This window comes from Acanthaster planci, linkage group LG02 (genome assembly GCF_054643075.1).
Source record: "Acanthaster planci isolate LZ-2023a linkage group LG02, COTS_SCS, whole genome shotgun sequence".
NCBI lineage: Eukaryota > Metazoa > Echinodermata > Asteroidea > Valvatida > Acanthasteridae > Acanthaster > Acanthaster planci.
The window spans coordinates 16,560,244-16,582,623 of record NC_141778.1 but is presented as its reverse complement, the minus strand read 5'-3'; the positions used below and the strand labels follow the sequence as shown (position 1 = coordinate 16,582,623).

The 22,380-nt window shown below is 41.9% G+C and overlaps 1 protein-coding gene across 1 annotated transcript; it reads right to left on the bottom strand.

Annotated features, from left to right (window-relative positions):
• Window positions 1-991: 991 nt before the first annotated feature.
• LOC110984440 (uncharacterized) lies at window positions 992-21,246 on the bottom strand. The gene is made up of 8 exons (XM_022244645.2): window positions 20,993-21,246; window positions 12,610-12,736; window positions 9,946-10,002; window positions 8,043-8,167; window positions 7,505-7,616; window positions 6,944-7,072; window positions 5,420-5,731; window positions 992-4,819 (listed from the first exon to the last, which is right to left on the bottom strand). Exons 1-8 carry the CDS (start codon window positions 21,079-21,081, stop codon window positions 4,691-4,693), a joined length of 1,080 nt encoding a protein of 359 aa, XP_022100337.2. The 5' UTR covers window positions 21,082-21,246; the 3' UTR covers window positions 992-4,690.
• Between the last annotated feature and the right edge of the window lie 1,134 nt (window positions 21,247-22,380).

Genomic DNA, 22,380 nt, shown 5'->3' with positions numbered 1-22,380 from the left:
CTGTCCCGTTTACCTCGATATCTCCAAACTGACATGGGTCTTGACCGCCTTTAGCATACCCTTTGCTTCATCGTACTGATCTTCCCCAGAACGCCTCGCGCACTGCTCCCATTTCCGACAAGGTTGGTATTATTTTCCTTGTAACTTCCTGACGACGTGTAGATGATCCTCCGAAACGCTGAATCCTGACTCACTCGATCACAAAAGAGATTCATATGTTTCTGCAAACCTTTGTCTTGAAGTTACGTCCAACAGGCATGTAAACGTTAAAATTACATCCCTGAAATGAAGGGTCCTCCCTAGCGCCCTTTATACCACGCACGTACCGGCACATGCACTTATGGCGCTCAGCAACGAGCATGTCATGCACTATTGCACAATACATGAAAGATTAGTTGTTCAATTCCTATACAGACTATCTTTGTTTGCAAGTTGTCATTTTTTTTCATGGTGTCAGCAAGAAGTTGGTGTACTTGTATATTTAAAACATGTAATAATTTGACATTTTTGATACCCAAACGAAGAACCACTGGGCTGGGCTAATTATGTGGTACCAGCGGGAAAATGTTGTGGGGATGAGAGACGAGTCAGGGTATACGCGTTGCTACATCTACAAGTGGTTCTGTCTTTTTCCAGAGCAATGACTTTCACTGCTACCCCCCCCCGGCTGGAAAGAGCAAAACACATGTCGTGACCTTTGTTGGGTGCTCATTTGATTGGTTCATTTATTTTTAGACAGTAGGCCTACGGATCGTTCGGCGTGCGCATCCAGGTGTGCACGAGTAAATTTTTATGCCTTCTTTTCATACGTTGTATGTGAGATATTGATAGATGTTATTCGTCCGTGGTGACTGTAGTACACTCCCCAGTTTTATGTAGACTGTGAATTGCTCGTGTTGAAAACAAGGCTTTGCTGGTTCTTTGCACTTCCTGTGGTGTATATGTCATTCTTGAAGTCTCATTTGGAATTCCCTTCTTTCGGAACATATCATGAAGTTACATTCATACCTGCTTAGCTTGTTTTAGTAGCCTTGTAACAAGTTACAATATATAACATAAACCTGAAGTAAAAATTCACCATTAAAATACCAAATGCATATAGCTGCTATACCAAGTCGTACTGAAAGTGACCCAACAAATTCAAACAAAATCAGCCAGTTTCAAAGTATCTTGAGTCACAAGTTGAATGAGGAAAATAACAAGCATTTCAGAAAGTAGCTGATTAGTAGTATAAACTAGAAGACAGCATGAAAAAAGGAGGGAACTAAGAAACACTACATAACACAGCCCAGACTACAATCAGTAACATATAGGAAAGTAAATGTAAAAGAGAAATGGTGACGTGATGGGCTGACAGTCAACTGGCCACTTACTAAAAACTATGCTTTATTAGAAACGATTATAACAAACTAAAATAAACGCTACATCGAAAACAAAAGCCAAACCAAAACAAATGGATGCAATCCTGTTCCTCAATAAAAATACTGGTAACTTAAAAGAGCTAATATAAACTTAAAAGATTTCAAAGCAAAAGATAGATAGCATATAAAATATAAAGCAAATACTGCAATATGTGGGTAAGTAAATGTAAAAGAAACATTGATATAATTTGTGGTTAAAACCGGCTTAAAGTCAACTGGCCACTAACCCAAAACTATATGAATACAAAAACCAAACCAAAACTAACCTTAAAAAATTTAAAGAAAAAAGCCGCAAAACTAACCGATTAAGGCTTGTTCCTCAGAAATAACTCAAAAAGCTTATATATCAACAACAGTTGTCATAACAGCGTTGCACAAAAGCGTACTTGCTGCGAGCTAATAATGCTAGTAGCTGTATGATTACGCCTAACATACGTTTACATAATATAGATTAAAATCAGTAACATATAGGTAAGTAAATGAAAGATTTAATGAATGATTATTTATTGGATTAAGGACGAGATAGGACGAGATCAGTAATTAAAAACCTTGTGATTTCCATTTGAAACCAATGACTAAAGGTGTCGGAATCTGTTCGTCTGCCTGTCTAGTCAGTGCCTTAAATGCCCGTTCCTGAAGTTTTTCCTTAAAGTGTCCTTCCTAAAGAGAGCATGTGTTGGCGGTATACGGTACTCAAAACGGACCCACAACCAACGTTTACCTTGATATAGCCGCTTGTCTAGGCTCACCAAAGGGTTGGTAAAGAGGCCGGAGCGACCTTTGGCGAAAGACGGCCGGCGCCACAAGTAGATTATCGTTCTCTAAGTGCAGTTCAGTTGTTAAATTCTTTTAAAAATCCAGGCAAATAGACCCCGGTGGCTGCCTCATGCAGGCACACACGTGCCTTGAGGAGTTTCGAACTCTCATGACTTTAGAATATGTCTCAAACTTATGAGGTCCAACTAATTGTTCATTCACAATCTAGTGGGCTATCACACACAAACTCTGGTCTACTTGACACTGGTTTGGTGATGTGTGCTTGCTCACTGAGATTGCGATAACGATCTGAAATTCAATGAAGCAGAAAATCATTAATACGAAAACTGCAATACATTCTAACAATCAACTTGGCAAGGTGAGTCAAAGTCACTAATTTGCAAATGTCATGCCTGTTATAGTTTTACGACTCAAGGTGTCAATAAATCACAGAAATAAACCAAAGGTATCTGAATAATTCGAAACTTGAACCCAAATCTGGAGCATTCAGTTTGAACTAATTCTGCATAAACACTATGGCATTACATGAACAGCACAGTGTTGGTCACATGTAGAAGAATAGTCAGGGATGACTGAATGATTATCCTCTCAAATATTCCAGGAAATCGCAGGAAATAGGAACAAATAACTTAAGCTGTCTTATCCAAAGTGCTCTAAAATATAAACGAAAATACTTCTTACCGAAACGGGGGTTTCTTGAGTTCCACAAGAATTAATAAACTAAATATTACTTGGATTGACTTCGTGAGTTACAAATGTGAAAAAGTCTTGAATCTAGCATGGCAAAAAAGATGGCTGCCTATGCAACCTCAAACTCAAAGTGTGTGCACCAGCGCATCCACTTACATAGTGACTCTAGGAAGGAGGTAGACAAGCTCTTTCACTTACTAACAAAGAAAGGTTTGCAATATTCTCTTTCAAAAAATAATAAGTCTTAATCGTGTTGTTGATGTTTACCAAGAGAATAAAAACAAAGCAAATTATTTACTGCACAGGCTACTCCAGTGACAACCCCCTTCCCCGATCAACCCACACTCTGACCTTTTCAATTGTTTCTCCCCGCACAGTGCCTTTAATGCAAGTGAAACCTTGTACACGTACAGAGTTGAACGTACACGAATGTCTTATAACAGACTTCATCATCAGGGTTATTAGATTACTTGGACCTAAAAAGAAGACTTTTGGGAGGTATTATTCAAATACAGCATGGTTTGAGCGGAAGTAGTGGGAATTACTGGTCCCGAGGTGTGGGTCAGCTTGACAACCTCCCGACGCGGAGGGAGGCAGTCAAACTGACCAACACCGAGGGACCATTAATTCCAACTATTTTCCCGAAATAAACCATGCTGTATTTGTTTTACTACACTTCATAAATATTCAAACAGAAGTCTCACGTTACTTGTACTAACCGACGCCATTGTTGTTTCTCAGCTGCTTAATTCCCATGTAATGATAGTGGAGTGCACATGTGCATAGAAACAGCTTTTGCTTCAATAGTCTGGTGCCGACATACGTTTTAGGTCTTTACTGTAATAGTTATTAGGATACAACTCCAGACTGGTTCCGTCAAGATTACATGACACAGTTTACATATTAACGCGGCGGGATCCAGAGGGATTTTTTTATGCTACCAGAAAAAAACTACCGCACGGCAGCGAGGTGGATACTCACCACTACGCATCACCTGGTAGCGTATCATTTCTACTTCCCAGACGCGACGTGGAATCGGCCAATTACGCGCGCTCATATTTTCTCAAGGATATTTATGAGGTGTAGTAGTACAATTCACCCTTTTGCACCGCAAAGACACACCAGCGTTGTAGGAGTATTAAGTATATACCAGCGCGAAATTACGTCATATTGATTGGAAGTTGTTTTTCAAGAGCCGGTGTGGTCTCCGTTAAGAGCTGTGCGTTCAAGAAGTTTCTTTGACCGTGTTCCACTAAAGCACTCCGTATAATCCGTGCCACTTTTAGGTTTAATTCGCTCTCGGTTGGTTTCTACAGCGCGTGTGTGTGTTTGGCTCTTGGTGTGATTACTAAATTTCCAAACACCAACGTCTGGCTTTTTAAGAGTACTAGTGGCTATCCCAACTAAATTGATAAATTCCGATAAATTCTTCATCTTAAATGCTGAATTGTATCGTTTTTCGTTGAAACAAAATGGCTCCAAAGAAAATGGCACAGCCACTTGTGTGACAACATAGGGCGTTTTTGAAACGAGTGAATTCGGCTTAGAATGTAGTTTCGCTGTTCTTGTCAGAGCTTCAACCTGTGGTTTCGAACGGTGCTGCAAAACGGACGAAACCAGAGAGACCAATGTCTAAGCCAAATCCACTTGTTTCAAAAACGCCCATAGATTTAATAAACAGGATGCATTTATCTGCAGATTAGCCGTTTGCCTTGCGCATAGAACCTATAGTACGCATTATCATCAAATCACTATCTGTTGTTATTCCCTGGATCTCTGACGAGGTTCGTCTGTTCTGCGTTTCACTGCTCGTCCAGCTTAGTCTCTCCTTTGTATCCGGGCTGCTGCGCCACTCTGGCTTTAAGGGCGTTTTGCGCCGCCACCAGGCCCCACTGAGGAAGTCTGGTCTTTCCCGACAGCATCGATGGGACCTAGTTTCCGAAGCCAAGAAACCTCAATTATCAGTCTTTCAAATGAAACAGTAGAATGCCAGTTAAAGATCATTAATGTGGATATGACCAATTAAATGTTAGCCAGGTCTAAAGTAAATCAGGAGACTGCAAATTGTTATCGTATTATATTATTATCAAACTGAGAGCGCGTGGCCAAAATGAAGCGCCTGGAGATGCGAAGTCAATCAGGAACAGCAATGTGTACGCCTGGTCCGTTCTATCAAAGAGGCTATGGACCGAGTGTCATCCGTTCTACTCGCATTCGAGCGGAGCTACTATGGGCCGATTGGCTCGCTTGCAAAGTTTGATCGAATGGCCTCAGAATTTTCAAACTCCAACTGGCTCAACGTATCTGTCCATGAAGCAATCGTTCCGAAAAAAGCACCGATGGATGCTACAATAAAGTGGCACAACTATGGTGCAATTCCAAAAACCTTGTATTTTCAAGGGGACACAGAAAGTATATGCCCTATGCATGTTGCAATCTGTAGAAAGTGATATGATTATCATATCATTTGAGACAGACCTATTTGTGATTGGAGTTAGCCATTTGAAGTTGTGCACATCGCTTTAGCATACCTCTAATGAAGTGCCAATGACGCAGCCAGCTTGAAGAAATTCCCTCTTCATTTTTTCGACCTTTTCAAAGCTAGTGCACCTGGAGGCGTCCTCGATTACCATGACCCGGTAGCCAAGACGTTGACCGTCGAGAGAAGTCATTGCCACGCAAACGTCAAAGGCCAATCCGCAGACGTAAATGTCGGTGACCCCTCGCACCTTGAGGTCGGCTACCAATGCTGCGTTGACGCGTTTCTTGTTGTCGATGAACGCGGAGTAGCTTTCTACATCGGGATCGGTGCCTTTCAAGTGAACAAGGCTGTCCTTCACAAACTGTGGAGGATAGGCATTGCACTGTTAGAAGATTCCAAGTTTTTGTTTAACATATTTTAATCAAATGGAAAATATGAGCATCAGAGGGTAAATCAATACATGAGTAAACTATAAGGTGACTGGACCAAATAAAAATGAGTCTTCTCGTTGAGTACATTTTAGAGTAACAAGTTTTCTACCAAATAGTTAACTAATCAGGAGGGAACAAAACTATGGAGCTCTGGAAGTGCCATCCGACTTGTTCATATACTGAGATAATTTATCTTTGTAAGTCGACTTACATAAGTTATGTTGCAAGTTGACTTCATAATTCTAGTAAAGTCAACTTGGCGAGATAATCCATGTCATCAAGTGTACAACATGCAGGCATGAACTGACTACTCACAAGTGAACGTGACCTGCAGCGTATTTTCTCGCCAAGCCGACTTACTTGAATTAGGAAGTCAACTTTATAACATAAATTATCTCGCCAAGTCGATATAGGGAACTCTGGAAGCAGGCGTGATGTCATAAAATATCTCGCGATGTCGACTTACTATACTTAGGAAGTCAACTTAACTACAACATTTATCTCGTTAAATTGACTAAATACGCTTTATAAGTCGACTTACAAAGATAAATTATCTCAGTATCTGAACAAGTCGGATGGCACTCACAGAGCGCCGTACAAAGCTGAAGTGCATGGGTATTTGATGGTACATGCAGAAAGGTAAGTAAAATGATGACTTCAGACGATCACTTTTTCATAAGAATTAAGTTTTAGGACACAAGTACTCGACATGTATTGGATCGAGTACTTTGTAAGTACTTTTCTGAAGTCATTTAGTTTGTATTGTTACCTTGTGCATTACAAATACCAATGTACTCCAACTTCATTCCCTCTTACCAAGCTCAATATTTTGAAGAGAACCTTGGTACTCGAAACGGACTCGATTACAGCACAACGCAATGTCCGTTTTCTAATGAAAACGAAAATTGCTGAGAAACGGCCTTAAGACTTACTTTGAAGGATCTGATAACAAGTACGGTGTTACAAAAGTAATGTCTAAACACATAGGTTCCTTATTCGATAAAACTTTCAGCTCGGAATGAGAAAATCAGTTTAACTTCTGACGACTCGAGAATTCACAGGTTTTATTTCAAAATGTGAAATCACTTCTCCTGAAAAACAGTTGAATTAAGTCCTCTTCGGACAATGTAAAGCCCATTTACTTTCAAATCAGGGTGTAGTTCAGCTCCTTTTGTACCCTCTACACAGTGAGCCGGCCAGAGGGTCTGTTCGACGAGTGGTTCGCTGTCGAAGATAACTGTGTCGAACATCTTGGCTTTTTCGGTGTTGACCTAGCGTTTCAGAATGAAAAAAAAAGATGTTAACGAGTTGAAGGTACCGGATGTATAAGGTGAACGTGGAAAAGTCAAAACACCAACCCAAACATTTCTTCATTGAGTGACCAGGACTTTAAGATACCTCAACTGTTCATTATTACAGCGTTCAACGTCCGTATTGGAATAATAACATGTAAAATTTTCATGTAAATAGTAACCAGTGTCAATTCAACACCACATGGTGTTACTTATGGTGTCTTAACGGCTTGAAAAAAGAGTTGGAGTCATTTTAATAGTTGGTGACTTGAATTCGGATTGGAGGTCTTGTGTTGGTCTTGTGAAGGTCTTAAGTGGTCTCGGCAACAAAACTGATATGTGCACTCTTAAACAAGTTTAAGAAGCGGAACAGAGATGTTTATTGTTCATCATTTCGACCAAAATAGTTACATGACTTGATGGATGGAGTTTCCTCAGATTCAGATTTTTGAAGAAGGACACATGATCGGGTGGGTGGTAGTCCTTGGTGTAAACCACAACATCAAAGGCCAAGTCCAAAAGCCTGAAGGAAAAACAGGAGAATTAAATTGAAAAGCGACTACCTTCACTTTCAGTGCGCGTGGAATGCCTGACCTCCTTACTCAAGCGTGTGTCCTCATCAACATAATGGCAACAGCAAGAAATCAACTTAAAAAAACATTCCTGAAATCAGTGCAAAGAAGGTCTCTACTGTGACGTTTTTGGTAGTGCTTTATGCAAGGTCCAAGTATAAGCTTTTGATGGATTTATTTTAATGAATATTTACTAGAGGTGGATATTATTACAATTACTGTTTGCCACTTCTGATATCCGTAAGGAAATTACAGGGTGGAGCCGCTGAATGACTATAGGCTATGGAGAGCAGGGACACGTGCCCCACAGCTATGCATGGAAGACACTATTGAGTGTCTGAAAACGTATGATACGTCTGGTCTTTGGGATAGCATACCTATTAATGACAGGTAGGACTTCTGCGCCATCTTGGCCGGCTGGTGAGTTTCTCAGATCCATGGAACCGTCCACAAAGTCATTCTGAACATCTACCACAATCAGGGCTGCTTTGGGATTTAATATCTGAGCAAAGGCAAAGGAGTAGTGTGTTGGGACCTTGTTAATTGCTTTTATGCAAATGTTTGTATGTCATCAGGACTTCATTTTCATAACTGATTCATAATGAGGTAGACCAAGCAAATCCTACACTCTATCGGTCACAATGTTCAGGAGGAAATGAACTCATTAGAGAAGTGCATTTTTAAGGGACCAATCACAGCAGTGTATTGATAGTACATTTGTATTTGCAGTGCATCACTTGACCCCTAGGCCTGTAAGAACCTTTTAACAATTTCAGCAAATAGAGTATTATTGACTGGTGCTTTCACTTGTCACTGTACGCGAAAGACTTAGCAGTTAGATCCACTTACTGTTTAAATTCATTTAATTGTTCAAGGAAATTATTACCAAGATATCAAATAACTATTCGAATATCGGCTCAACACACTTCCATTGATACAAAAAATTACAGAATGTTCAACAACGATCTCATGATTTCAAGTGGAGCAAGCGTTACCCACAACTACTTTCAAACACATTAAAACAATTTAATGTAGTCTTAGCACCGTCTGTTGATTTAGTTGTTTTGTTTTTTTTCATTTTCACAATATCTCTGCTTCTCAGTTAAACCCCGAGTGTCCTCAATGTAACACTTTGAAATACCTATTCCTCTAAAAGTGGCAGAGGTGAATATTTTCTTTTATACCAAAGGTACTACTGGGTCATTTAAAAAAAGTGCAATAAACTTTCTGAAACTTTTTGAGTTTTTAATCACCTGTCTTCCCAATTATCTACAACTTTATTCTGTTGTTAAAGTCAGCGTATTTTGGCTTGCTTAGCTTTCAGGAATATTTTATTGGGGCTTTGTTTATTAAGTGCCTCTTATCTACTTCTTCCTTGAGATTTTTCACAATATCTTGGTGAGTATCATTATCTTCCAGATGTAGGTAACTTGACAAAGAATCCTCCCACTTGTTGAAAAAGATTTGCTTGACTGCCCAGAGGGTCTTCCAATCCACCTAGAGCAGAAACACCCTCTCATCGGCTGAGAAGAGCCGCATCGGTCGGGAGTGTTCAATTTGCTGGTAGCAATGCGATCGTGATGCGTACATTTTATAGTCATTCGCGAACAAGCGAAATGTAATTTCGACCAAAGGTGCAAAGAAAAAAGTCCCATTTCTTGGGCCAGCTCCAGGAGCACTGGATTATTTCCTTGGCTTTATCTCATTTAATATACCCACAGAGGCTCGGTGCCTCTCCCGACCAGTCTAGATAGGCGGCATTGTCACCCATTTCAAAATTAGTCGTCTAATAATCAGCAACCAATGATTCGTGATGACTTAATGTATAAATTTACATTAAGTGTCTTGTCAAGGCCCAAATAAACTCTACTCAAACAGCCAGTTTTAAGAATAATTATTTTAAAATTGTTTCTCAGTGGGGTGCACTGAGAACACGCAACCAACATGGTTCTTGTGTGTCCGCCATAGGCGTACGATGCCGGCTGGGAACTTTCTACCCGCCTGTCTCTTCGTTACCGTTGGGGGTGCACTGGAACTCGAGGTGGATAAGGTATGTAGTTTTCATTTCCGGGTGTTTTAAAATGAAGGAAATGTATTTGAAACCTTGACTTTCCTAATAGTATACGTCCTTCACCGAATTAATTATGTTGAAAGTGGTTTGGTAGACAGACCCCCAAAACTGGCGAAAATGATCTTAACCTTGAAATAAGGTAAGTGAACTGATAAGAAACAAAGTACCTAATCTGTGGCACAAATTGAAACAACTTTGATTTTTTTTACCTGCTTGAACCAATTTTTCCAGCAGAAGTCAAAGTCATTCTTGTCGATTACCCCGCTCTGTGGAAGATGTATATTTCTGTGTTAATATTCCTGTGTGATTATGATAAAACGTTGACAGTCAAGATTTTTTATGACAAAAGTATACTAACAGCCTACTCAGTCATTGTGAGGCAGAATCCGCCATTACATATTTATAAACAGACATTTTCAAATACTAATCTGACGAACGAAGTTAACGCTTGAACCACCAGAATCACTCACCCTGTTCGCTGTACAAGCTTCACATCACACTCCGTCGTTATTCTCAGTGTTCCTATTTTTCAACGGTAAATTTAACATGTGGTGTAAGCCAACACGGCAGTTACACAACGCCTGTGGGCAAGTGGTAAGCGTCCATTCGACCAATAGGAGGCTAGGACCTGCCTAATACGCATGTGCGGGTGTGGTGACACTATACTGCAGTTATCGCGTCGCTTAGGATTAGTCTATACCGGTCAGTGCCGTAGCCAAGAGGGCCCCCCACAAATTCCCGGTGCCCCCCGACTAACAAAAAAAAAGATGAATTGATATTGAACAATGCTAACAACCCCCCCCCAAAAAAAAACTCCACTGAAAAGTGGTGCCCCAATAAAATGCTGGTTCCCCCTTTCTGCCCCCAGTAAAATCCAAGCTACTCCACAGAAACCAGTGGCTGGTAAACTATGGTTAGCAGTCAGAGCAGAGGAAAAAGCGTATTTCATAAGGTGCTAATAATTATTTTGGGGTATCTTGAGATCTACTTATTATTTAAAATACTAAAATACATTGTCAAATCAAAAGTATTCGGGAAAATTCCGTAACTGCTAGCTACTGTTCCACAACTGGCGATGCTGGCACCGGTACGTATCAATTTAATGCTATAGGCTTTACGTTGCCATACGGTCTACCACGAACAACATCAGGGCTTAAGCTTAAAACCTTGTCTGCCATTATTTTTGATCAGTCTTCACAGACCCAGAGCATACTTACGTGACCAATAAATTTAAATCTTAACAAAAATAGAAGTTTCTGCAAATTATAGTCACCCCCATAAAATTTACATGTAGGCAATAATAGAGTGACCACATTTGGACCGGGGATTGAAGTGCAAACGAATGGCATATGCCCATGAGTTGGTTCGCACAATGGTGGTGTTGTTTTGTTTTAATGGCGATTTCAGTAACTCAGGCTTTTTGCGCCAATAACTATAAGTTCATTCATACAATTCAATAATCAGCATCACATTATGGAGTTAGGAAGAAGGTCCAGTTTTAGAGGCAGGAGGAAACCGGAGTACCCGGAGAAAACCTGCGAAAGCGAATACGGACTGGAAACCAAATGCACTTATTAAGCCTTGGCCAAGCCGGGACTCGAACTCGGGCCTCATTGGTGCAATACGCAATGGTTCTCGTGTTAATGTCTTTTATGTCGCGTGATGGATTCACTTAATTACTCTATATACATTAATCCCGCCCCACTGCTTTCTGACCACTCACAACCGTGATTTACATTTGACAAGCATGCACGAAGATTCGATAGGTGCTAATGGACAGGCGGTGTGGCATTCGAGAAGGGCACGTGTTAAGTGCCAAAAGGTGCAGCGGTCAGGGCTTACTGGATTGGTGTATCCGCTCCAAGCGGATAAAAGAGAAGACGTATCTTAGCGTGGAAACGACTGTCCTTTGCAGGGAACTCACCGCGTGCCCTGCAAGTTTGGTGCAGATCGAGCTATAGACTTGAAATCAAGTCGGTAATATTGGCCCGGTGTAGTCCACCTTCCTTGCGATGAGTCTGTTACGTAACTTGAGCTACTATTGGTACTCTCAATGGAAATATGAATATGCAGTTCGGTTGTTGAAACATGAATAACCATTCATCAGAATCACGTTGATCAAGTCGCAAGGCGGGCACAGTCAGGTCGTGGACTGCGACGTGCGCCGAAACCCGGTGTGGCGGTCTCAGCTGTCTCCCAGTCTCAGCGGTCCCCACTTACGTAGCCGGACATTTCAGGACATGAAGCACGGTCTCGTTGGTCCTCCGTGCTGAGATGTCCGCATAACAGCGAAGTTACTACGTTTAGGCCAAAGGTACGATATACTAGAATTATATAAGCGGTGCTATTATCTTTGGTGTAGGCCTATGTACATTACGTCACGTACATGTACATGTACTCAGCACGCCACTTAAACGGACGACATTGCTGTTGTGCGCAGAGATGGCATGACGTATTTTTACCATATTTGGTAAGGGGGACCGCTGAGAACGGGGACAGCTGAGACCGCCACACCGGTACTGAACAGCCCACGGCTATGCGTCGTAAGGTATGGGCCAAATCAGCGTGGCACCCTGGATGGATCACGGGCAACGGTGACCGGGTTCAGTGCTAAATGTAAAACGACGCAGCATGCTGACTCATATGGACACCAAACAAGACCGACTAACGAATTGATTTCAAGACTAGGCGAACTGAGCAAACAGGGCCAAATAATGTTGGAACGCACGGTAGTCGCTTGTGCGCTAGGCGCGTGCAAGAGCCCAGTTGATAAACTTCAAATTAGCCTGTCTCTTCTTTGCCGATAGGGTCACACTTTATCTCAGAGCGGGTTATGATAGAGGTCGCAATGCATTAATGTCTTTGTGATGTACCTTTCCGCTGCTCAATATTCCCATCATAACCTCTGACTCAGTCTTGGAGAAAACATGTTGCCTTCCATCAACTATGAACAAATCGCAGCAAAGAGTGTGGAACTCCGTTGCGTTCAAAACGCCATCTCTAACAATTAAAAAGAAAAAGTTCATAAACTCATGGAACAGTAGGGGCTTTAGACCACACCGTAAAATCTCTGTTGGACCTTGCCGAGAAAGAATAATCGTGGTCACATAGGCCGTACAACACTGGCTGATGAGAGGATAAGGGTCAAGGAAAGCTCAAGGTCACCGCTTTGTAGGCTTGTTGTGTGGATATTGTTAAGGTTTTTAATTTTAGTTAAATACTACAGTGTCGTACACGGACACAATTAAACTTTTAATAGCGAGCGGTACACATAGCGTAATGCCATAATGCTACCTTGTAGAAAACACAGCATCCGGCACGCCCACCTTCTTACTTCACCTCAAGGACCTATACATAACGGCACAACATCCAGAGTTCCTTTTAGCAGTGTAGTGTCTGGAGCCTTCTCAGCTTCTGCTGGCATCAGCCAGGGATGAAGTCTTGTGCTACGTTCTTCTTTCATTCCATCGTCCGAACTCTTGAGAGATGTTAGTAGGAGTGACGTTTTACAGAAAACCCAGACATCTGGTACTTGGCGTTTCACAGCGTGGAGGTAGAAGTAACAAATATTTGGCCTGCACTGACCCTGGGCTAAGACCAGGATTCAAAACAGCCTCGGGCCCATTTTCTCCTTCCATCATCGAGACAGACCAGAGGGTAGGGGCAACAGATTATTATACAAACCGGTACCTCGGCTCGGGCACACACTCCGATAGCTACTCTTCACACGATATCTATCGCCACATTGCGCCAGCGTCCTCGACCAATCTGGATCGGCCAGATGGAATTGTGATTGCACAAACGACTGCCTCTCTCTTCGAAAGTGTGGATCTGTACTACATGCATCATGCCTCAGCTACGAGAGATGGACCATGCTTAGATAAGACGGCCCCACACTCCTGGTTTTCGTAAAATATGTCAGTTAATTAAACATACTCGGGGTATGATAAGTTGACTTTATCACTAACGGGGCCCTCTCTAAGGAAACCAGACTCGAAGACATTCACTCCATCGTATCACGGCGTCACCACTCTCTCTTCAGACTCATCCGTAGACTACCAAACAGTACTCCAGCTCATACTGCCCCAAAGCTGGCCACTGATGTGTCCGCTGGAGTCAAGCCTGGCCCAAATTGGTTACAAGGGGCCGCCCAAGCGACACTCTGGTGCGACTTACAGCTTGAAGACGAGCACGCAATGTCAACTCGGGACCTCTGCCATACTTATTATGTCAACTAATCGGTTGGTTTGAGTGGCCAAACGTCCCTCGGCTGGATACAGAGTATGATGGTGAAGGTTATTTCAAGCCGTTTTGCAAAGGCCCGTAAATGACAATACACCATACTGTTGATGGGCAAAGCCAAATATACTAATCAAGATTACATCTCGGCTACACAAAAAGAAAGTGAAGTGAGCGACGCGACGCGTGTGCGTCGGTTCGGGGTTCGTGGATCCTGAGCCTACGTTGGTTGAGGTGCTATCGTCTGGTAAGGAAGCCCAGTCTCAGAAACAGACACAAGCTTGGTTTTGATGATACGATCTCTTTAATTCGTCAAGAAAAAATCCCAGCGAAGAAAAATCCTAAACAGATTTTTTTTTTACAAACACAGTTTATCACAATCAATATACATGTACATGTAATTGTCAACAAAAAATGTAAGTAATAAAATTTAATATCAATGGGTGACAATGCTGTATGTTCATGGAACCCATCCAGCACCTTGTCTTCACAGGGCTAGTGGAAGGTTACATGTACACTATGTGCTACCGGCAATGTAACGTTACAATTACCCAATATGAATTTATGTAATGTAGTGAAATTGTCAATGGAATACAAAGACCAGCTCATATGTTCGTTCAAATGTCTGAATATTTGCAGGGGTAGGCACAAAAATGAAAGGTTTGCGCTCCTTCATGACAGGCCATACAAAGTAAGTATATACTGATATATACGAGATATGCATGCCAAGACTGCAAGCAACCCGGTCATCAGCGGTCACGCAAAGTTACGAATTAGTCACAGCGTACATTGTGGTGTCACTGCAATGCATGCACGATACGCGTACACTCTACAACACTGGAAACACATGCCATAATGGACAACTGACTTATGATAGGAGTCATATAAAGTAAGGCAAAGAAAAGCTACCATTTTCATATGAAAGTAATTCTAAAATGATTATAAAAGGAAACTTACTTAGCACCCCTTGAAAACAAGGATGAGCCAACGCATGGCAAAATACCTTCCCTCTTACAAGGCTAAAATCCAACAAAAAATGGGCAGAACTGTGGAATCTTTCACACAAATCTTCTTGTTGTCTGTCATTTGTAGTCTTAGGATAAAATTTTAAATCGTGACGTCGTTTATTTGAAAATGATTTCAGATGAATTACAAAGGTTTACATCGTCAAAAACGTTTCCTCCTAGATGAAGTGGACCCCTCCCATAAAAGGTCCTATTACAGGAACTATGGAATATAACAAACGTATTTCTGTTCACAGGCTTCTTTGAAAAATCGGGTTGCATTATTGAGCGCTGAAAAATTATAAACATGACACAAATACGATGACGTTTCAATACGAAAGTTAGCCATCAGCTTAGGCCTACAGCTATTATCCAAAACCCTGCAGTAGCAGCAGACATCAGATAGAGGTAGGTATTAACGACAAGTTCAACTAACAATCAACCTCCATGCAGGGCTTGACTGCAGGTTTTGGTTGGAGTCCTTTAACTCAAATCAGACATCGTACGAGTTTTTTTTTTCATCAAAGTCTGCATTGAGGTATGAAATATGCATAGTCTTTCTTTGTCCAAACAATAAATGGAAGTATTTTCAACTTCATGTCAGCATTGATTTTTTGTTCGCCAGTTTTTGTCCCCCGGGCCGGTGTGTACCTATGCCATGGGCAAATTTGTTGATGCTAAGCGAAAGAGACATATACGCCCGTTATGCCAGCGTGCGTATAGGCCTATACAGGTCTTCTCTGGCGACGCAACGCACACGATTGGCAAACTTGAACCTGACTCCACTTTCCCAAAGGTCTGCGTTTATGTTTACGTTACGGTAATGATCTTAAATGGTAATACGCTGCCACTGGAGATTGCTATTTACTTTCTCAGTGATACTTTACTATCTTTGTTAAATGTACAATGCAAAAATTTTCTGGACATATTTAATTCTTTTCTCGCGTCATCCAGAGCTTTCTATGTCCCAATTTTTTTTTGACAAAGACTCTGATTGTAACTGTTGACAACTAGGGCCTACTTCGACAATTACTTTGACAAACAAATTGAAGGCGTGGTGGATTTATACTAAATATTTTACCATACTCGCTGAGAAAGGACCATAGGGCCTACACACAAGTGGTGTTGGTTTCTGCCATTGTAATGTAATGATAAAATATTTTATCTTCAGGCAAACTTGATTTCTGAGTTCTGATTGGTCGATCCATGGCAACAAAGAGTGTGACAATTGTTGACCGCTGTGGTTTGGGATATAACATTTGAACACCCTAGGGACGCATAGCGCCCCAAGGCGAAGCAATATATCAATCTGGTGATTCAGATTTTTCCAAATCTGGTAGGCATAATTTGAACTTCGAAGATTGAATCAAAACATCACAAGGTCTAAACGTCAACAGTATTTAAAACACCATAACAGTGAATCAAAAGAACAGGTCCCTAATCTACTGAATTATATCTAGACAATTCATGCTAAGAACTGTACTCAAACAAACTGTGGGCCATTGCCGGAGAAGATCCCCATAGGTGCTCCGGACGTGCCAATTGTGCGTGAAGTCACACAAGCTACTGCTGTGCTCTTGGTATCTCTCAGCCTGTGGACGACTTGGTTCTTGGAGGTATAATCGATGATTAAGAGGTAGTCGTCCCCAGTAATTCCAATCAGGTTGGTGCCTATCTTGGTCCATAGAGTGCAAGGAATCTCATGGGGGCGGTCCTTTTTCTGCTTCGGTTGGTTTTCTTGGCAGCATTCACACTCCCTCACAGTATTGTCTACGTCACGGTTGATGTTTGGCCAGTGCACAGTTTCTCAAGCGAGACATCGTGTGTTTTCAATGCCCATGTGCCCAGTGTGGAGCTGGTTCAGGTTGTAGTGTCGTAGGTCCTCTGTGATTATCACCGCAGATATTCCTAGTTTATCTCTGTAGGGCCAGTATGGTCTCAGGCCTTTGGATAGTTCCACATGGGTACACCCGCAATCACTGGGCCTGTGACGCCAACGACGTAGCATCTGTGCTCTGACCTTGTGGGGTCTTCATATTTGTAGAGTACATTGATGGAGCCAAGACATGGGATCAGTGTTTCCTATTACAGGAAAATAGGTTCACAATAAACTACTAATGAAATTAGAAAAATAAACACAATCTTAATGAGGAAGTCTAAAGTCATGGATGAAGGAGAAAATGATGCACCCGTGTGCAAAAGTGTTTGCTGCCACCTTTGTTCTGCACCCCAACAACCCTCGCTTGTATGGAGTTGCGGACATGAATAGCCGCTGGTAAAAAAAACAGAACGGTCGTACTGCGCATTGGACACCTTCTGTCTGCCTGCAGGATCCAAGTATGATGTTATTCTCCTTAGCATACTGACGACATTTCCAGCTCTAACAGCCACTTTCGACACATAAGCAACGAATGAGAAGTTATGGGTGAATGTCACACGTAGCAGGTCCAGTTCGCTGCTTCCCTACAGCTCAACCCCATCCATACACAAAGGAGCATGGTGACTATGTCCTCTAAGACTGATCGTCATGACCTTCCACTTACTACCCCATTGAGTGATTTGGTTGAGGTCTCTGTTAAGTGATGCAGCATGATGATTACCTTCGTCGTTGCTGGGGACAACGCAGAAGAGTGTGATGTCATCGGCATAGAGGCACATATCATTTTCAAGCCCATCACACATGTCATCAGCATAGACTAGAAACAATGTGGGTCCTAGGACTGAATCTTGAGGTACACTGGCATTTATGTTTCTTTTTTCTGACTTTTGACCACCTATTGTAACTTAATCTCTCGATAACTTACGTAACTGCTAAAAAAGTAGCTATAGCAGATCATCAGAAATTACACGTGCTCTCAGCTTGGAAAGTAGACCTTAATGCCAAACTCGATCAAATGCCCCCTTGGTATCCAATGCAAAAACCCAAACATCGTTATGGTCGTTCAATGAAGTCAATCAAACGTGACTAAGGTAAGTCAATAGATCAGCTGCCGAATGACCAAGTCTGAACCCAAACTGATTGACCTTCACCAGATTATGCTTGAATAGGTGTTTTCGGAGCTCCCTATTGATGACTGATTCAGATACCTTGCTTAAATTTGATAGCAGACTGGTTGGTCTGTAGTTGGTGACTCTTGAACGTGACCCCCTTTTGTATACAGGAACAGCATTAGCTGCCTTCTACAATCTTGGGAATTCACTTGCAATGAGACAAATCCTGAAGAACTTTGACAGAGGGACAGACAAACACTTCACATTCTTGAAGCACTCGGTTGCTAATACCATCAGGACCGTTTGCTTTCTTAGAATCAAGACGTTTCAGGAGCCTTTTCACGTCCCTTGGCCTCACCCTGATAGTACTGAGCTTGTAGTCAATGAGTGATGGAGAAGTTGGAGCTTCATCCTTGGCATCCTCTATGGTACACCTGTCGGAAAAATACGTACGGAAGACTTCTGACTTTTCTTCTGCTGTACTTAATGTTTCTCCTTTGTGTGTCACTGTAGGGATTGTTGAGGGAGCTGTACTACCTTTGAGACGATTCATAGCCCACCGTCCTTCTGGCTTGTTTCCTTATCGGTGAGGCGTTCATGGGTCCTAATGAAGTGCTGCTGGCGAGCATTTTTTCCACCTGAGTAAGGGTTTTTCAAGAAGCCTGGAGATTCTCCATTCGCTGAGGGGAAGAGTCCCCAAATGCATTTTCATAACATTTCTACACTTCTTTTTCTGCCGTTCTGCAGGCATCATTCTACTTCTCTGGGTCTGATGAGTTTGTCCCTGTATGGTATGAACTTCTCCATGGCGTTAGTGGTTACAGTTTCAATGTTTACCGCAGCTGTTTCTACATGTACGTCAGTGCTGAGTTCTGAGACGGGATAGAAAAGCAGCTGACAGAAAGAAAATGGCCGAAGAAAAGAAAAAAGCACGAGAGGAGAAGAAACGACAAAGGCAGGAGAAGGGAAAAGGGAAACAAATCGCCAAGAAACCACGCCCTCCCACACCCTCACATGAAGGCTCAGATAGTGAAGAGGAGGATATGGATGAGGAAGACAACACGTTTTGTGCAAAGTGAAACGCACCGTGGATGGCGGATGAACCATGGGTTTCCTGTAGAGGATGCAAAGAGTGGTTCCATGAGGACTGTACAGGATGGCGAGGCGACATGAACTTGTTCATATGCACTGACTGTCGTGACCTGTATGATTTGGCGAGTGGATCTGATTAGATTTAGTGTACATGGGTCCATGCATACAGTCTCAAGGAAACACAGATTGCTTCTGAACAGTTAAGGCCAGTTCTTGCTAAATGTTTGTGCAAAAGTGAATGTGAATGGTTCAGGGAAAGGCACATGCCTATCAAAAACAACTCCAAATTCAACTCGTTGAAATTATGAGGATAGAAAATGTAAGATATTTAGTGAAGGAAATTTGAGCTCTGTCATGACATTTTGAACGACACATTTAACACTTTGGTGCTTCTAAGATATTTACAATTACCTGTTTGAAATGTTTATTATCCATTTACCAATTTTTACTGTCATATTTGACTTTTTTAATGAAAAATATTAAGGTTTAATGATGTGGCCCACTTGCCCCACCCATGGGGCAAGTGGGCCACTTTTGGCTGGAATTTTGATTAATTAATATTCATATTTTTAATAAATGTTATTGATTTCAGCTTTTGACAATTAACAAATAAGTGTTTGGGCCATGTAATAAAATAGGGTTTGGCTATTTCCTTGATCTTTTGATGATTGTTACAACTGAAAATGTGCTTAAGCGGTCCAGTAGCCCCACATTCCCCTAAAGTGAGCGACAATGTGCGACACGCCAAAAATTGGAAATGGCCCCAATTTTTCAATTATCTGCACTCATTGCAAGCATTTGGTGACTGCCTCAGACTGTAGAAGGATATAACTCAAAGCGTCTCAAAAATATTAAACATGATGCTGGCTGATGTTTCAGTTTGAAACCGTCGATCACGATTGTGAAACACGTTGACTGGTTGAAAATTGGATAACTTCTACCAGTCATCACAAAAGTGATATGAATAATGCATATATCATACTATTATAACCATATTGCCGACCCTGGTCAAACAAAATATCCAAGACCTTCCTGTGTTGTGGATCCCAGAAAAACTATATAAGGTCTTGGAACCAAAACTTTAGGCTGTGGTGCGTTAGAACTTGACTTGTACTTGGACAAAAAGACTTGACAATGTGACCTTCTTGTGCTTGGTTCAAAATGACTTATGACTTGACATAAACTTGCAAAAATGAACTTGTGAGGTGACTTGGACTTGCAAAATTTGACCACCTCTGCCCTCAAGTGTAAATGCCCGAGGACCCATTTTCCTCTTCATTTGAGACTTTAAAAAAAATCAATACCGCAGGGCGACACAAAATTACGAAGGCCGCCACTTTGGAACCAGAATCTCCCATAGCAGATACGTTGCTGGAGTTGCTCTTTGAACCCCGATGCAAAAGGCAGAGGTCGCCCGAATTCGATGGCCGACAACATGACTAATACTACAACACTGCAAGCTTCGTGTATTGGAAATGGTTTCTCTATAAGCAAATCGTTAAAAGGGTCCAAAGTGCGCATTCCGTACTCGGGAACCTCACTTCAGATTTATTCCGTTTAGGCCTAAATGATGAGTATACAGCACACATGTTTCTCTAAAGTTTCGGAACACAGTAATTGATTCAGTAATGATGATTGAAGTTCCTTGCCTCGGTCACTAGACATCGTGTAAAACGCACACACCTTTGTTTTTAACAACTTCCGCTTTCCATGATTTTCTAAGTCTTGTCTTTGCTTTCATTATAGCAAACAATTTAACAAAGTCTATCACTGATGTACATGTGTTGCGCTCTTACATTGATATAAATTAACATCTGCCCAACGCAAAAATACATCATGAAAATAGTTCGCGGTACCCGCTGCTTCACTTGACTCGGACCGGCCAGCCGACTCCGGCAAGCTCGGTGGTCGAGTTAATGAGTCAGCTTACCTATCTTTGTCGTAGTGACTGAAGCAAGTGTCTCTCAGATCGGAGCTTTGAGGTTTATAATCAGCCTCGAACCCATTCCACTGCGCCATTTTGGTTTAGGCTAAATCTTAAAACTTGACCCGACTCCACTGAGTTTCAACGTCTCAACATCAATGTACATGTAGGTTGGTATTGTGTAGCAATACGTTCACTCAATGTCGACTCTGTTCACCAGGAGCTTATCTGTGACGGTTTATATGCCCTTTGGAAGACCATGCAGGCTGTGTTTGGATGTGAGCGAACAGCATTGCATTATCATTGTCTGCAGTTGTATTGACCCCTCATGGGTGATCAAACTGACCTTTGTGAACTGAGGGCCGACCTACAACTCACCTACCTAAAATAACTCGTACTTTCTTCGGTTCACTGCTTAACACGAAAACGAATAACATACTTGGCCGTCAAACAATATTTGCCCAGTTCATGAAACTTCAATGGTTTTACTTTTTGCTAGAGTTAGAACTGAAGTTCTCGATTGGCACATTTTAAGTTTTATATTTCGTTATATTTCGAAGACCAAACTCCACAGAGAGTGACATTATGATAAATTCCAAACATTCTTTTTATTTTATGAACCTTTTGAAAGCTACAAATAAATTGGATTTAGCATTTTTTCTCTAGTTTAGTGAAAGAGCGACAGTCACTCCTTCCTAAATATTTCAAAGAATAAGCAAATAATCTGTTGAAAATAAGCTGAGGTATAAATAAGGAGAAGTGGTTGCTGGTCGTACCTCATATAAAAAACACATTAGAAAGTAGGTTTGCGGTAGCACCATGGACGTATCTCTTTTGTGAGTATTTGCGGTTCTGAAAAGAACCAGTGGTACTCGACGTTTCGAGCAGTATGCTCTGCTCGTCATCAGGAGAATGCCGGATACTGACTGGGAGTGGAGCTTAAGTAGTCTGGTGGAGGATTCTAGAGACAGGGGATTAGTCCGATGATGCGTGAAGGCGGGAACTCTGGAGAAGGGATTAGGCTGGCTCGGTGATGCGTGGCGGTAAACTTACTCAGGTGTGGCAGTACTGTTGGGGGTGTGGATTGGTAAACATGGGTGCTAAGGGTATAGAGGACCCATAGGCAGACTAAAGGAAGAACTGGGGCAGGGTGCCAAGGGGTATAGATGACCCATAAGGCGAGCTAAGAAGGGTTGAGGATGGGGCGCCAGATGTCACTGAAGATGAAGCCTGTGTCTTGCGGAACTGTTCTGTTCTTGTAAATCTCAATTGCCTCACGAACACGGCGTGGATACCATTGTTCTATGTTGGCAATGAGATGGGCTTGTTGCCAGTGGACTTGGTGGTCTTCAGTGCTGGAGTGCTTGATGATGGCAGATTTCTCGAGATCCCCC